Below are 2,072 nucleotides of genomic sequence, written 5' to 3'. Positions count from 1 at the left end.
ATCGCACCGAACTGTAATTAACTAATCTCCCCAATATCAGAGCAAAAAAAAGAGCTCGATGCGGATTTGTTTCAACGTTCCAAGTGGCCTGAATGCCTTAGAACACCTGGTGTTGAACACCTGTTTCGCGCTGTTGCTGTTGCTATCTTTATCATGAGAGGTCTCGTGTCGGTGTCGCTGACGCGGCTTTGAAACGGCACACCTGTTCACATATAAATCAAATTATGGATGATAGTAAGATAAAAAAAAATTGAACCAATTGTCAAGATTAAAGCCATATCAATAGGGTCAGTGTACGATGAGTGGCGGTCTGCGTGTGGTATAAAAGCCGGCGCTTGATAGAGTTGGACATCACTCAAACAGTAGCCAGTTCTATTAACAGCAGCTTATAACAGCACGAATTAAACGTTAAGTGAACTGAAAAGTGTGACAAAAACCTTTATCAGCAAACATGTTCCGTGTACTGCTCTTGATTGCGCTGGTTCCGGCGTTCGCGTACGGTAATGTGTCCCGCGCGTGTAGTGGAGGACGCCCGCAACCGACAAACGTGGTCATTGAAGGATGTACCGCTCCTCCCTGCAATCTCGTTCGCGGACAGGATGTGATTGGACTCATCGATTTTACTACCGGTAAGCCTCCTCGCCCCGTAGAATCCTAGTACGCGCGCTGACGTAGCTAACTTTTGGTTTGGTTTGATTTGTTTGATTGGTCAGATCGTGCCGTTACCTCGATGACTACGATCGCCACCGCGACGGCACTCGGTGTGGTGACCAACTATCCACTTGGCTCGAACGCCATCACTTGCAACTTCCTGCAGGGTAGCAGCTGCCCGCTGTCGGCCAACGAGGATGTTACCTACCGTCTGACCATGCCGATCCTGTCGATCTATCCGCTCGTTAGCCTGAGCATTGAGATCGATCTCGTCGATCAGGATAACAATTCCGTTAGCTGCTTTGTCGTTGATGCTCAAGTTGTCACTGCCAACAAGTGAGTGATTGCATCGTGAAGGTTGGAACTGGACATGAGGCGAGATGTGTGCTATCGATAAGAGTATTAGTTTAGGTTATGGATAAGCCAGCTAAATAAATAAGCGATCGTTTAAAAGAAAATGGCAAATTGCTTTTTGGTTAACAACAATTATCCTATATATAACATAGTTATAGACATACTAATATTTATATAGCTCATAAAACGATAACTTTAAATAATCGTGTCAAGAAACAGCCCCATTTGCTTTGCTTGCTGTAGTCCTGCTTCTAGTCTATAGCACTAAAACGCTACGAATGGCGACCATCAAGGTACAAGGTTGTTAACCCGGAGCACCCAAACCAAGGCCAGCGCGCGTGTGAAATGCAAGTGCAAGCACATCTTGACGTGATTAAACACTGTTTGGATTACGGGTCAAGTAGACGATCCCGGCAGCCATAACCATACGGTATCCATCCCGTAATGTGGTAATTAAGACGGCATAAAACCGCTCCCGACCGCTATACTACGACCCTCTGCTGTTCATCATCTGCACATCATTCCGGCCGATCGGTTGGTAAATTTCTCTCGACACAGCAAATAATTGAACGATAGCAAGTGAAGCAAGCAAGACAAAAAAATTGCAACTTCATCCAAAGCGACCGTGGCTTGGGCTGGAGTCGAGACGAAGCGACCCAGCGGCAAACGATTATCGTAAATATTTCATACGCTAATAAACATGCTCGTCTCGTCTCATCGTTGTTCGATAGGGTTCGGGCGTGTATGGTAATCCAACGGTTCGATGCTTCGTTGTTTGCGGTTCTTTGTTTCTATCGGGATGAGCATTTCGGGGAAAGAGGGAACTTTGGTAGTGCCAGAAGAAAGTGGCTTCAGATGCAATGTGCATCAAGTGCTGGTTCATCAGCAGGAACTCTGTTGGTGTGCGGAGGACAGATTCATCTGGCGTTTGCCTTTGGGTAGAGGCTGGATGGGGTTCCAGCCGTTGCTCCGTTACGGCTCGTATTTCATTATTAGCAGCGATATCATTTATCATTTCCCAACTATTGGGGAGGATTGGTACAGTACGGGATGTAGTGGGTCTGCCG

At 46.5% G+C, this 2,072-nt stretch overlaps 1 protein-coding gene across 1 annotated transcript; it reads left to right on the top strand.

Annotated features, from left to right (window-relative positions):
* The first annotated feature begins 367 nt into the window (after positions 1-367).
* LOC120894636 (NPC intracellular cholesterol transporter 2 homolog a-like) lies at positions 368-1,116 on the top strand. Its single transcript, XM_040297352.1, has 2 exons — positions 368-629; positions 714-1,116. Exons 1-2 carry the CDS (start codon positions 452-454, stop codon positions 989-991), a joined length of 456 nt encoding a protein of 151 aa, XP_040153286.1. The 5' UTR covers positions 368-451; the 3' UTR covers positions 992-1,116.
* Positions 1,117-2,072: the final 956 nt, after the last annotated feature.

Source organism: Anopheles arabiensis, chromosome 2 (genome assembly GCF_016920715.1).
Source record: "Anopheles arabiensis isolate DONGOLA chromosome 2, AaraD3, whole genome shotgun sequence".
NCBI classification, from domain to species: domain Eukaryota; kingdom Metazoa; phylum Arthropoda; class Insecta; order Diptera; family Culicidae; genus Anopheles; species Anopheles arabiensis.
This window is presented reverse-complemented; position numbering and strand designations above follow the sequence as displayed.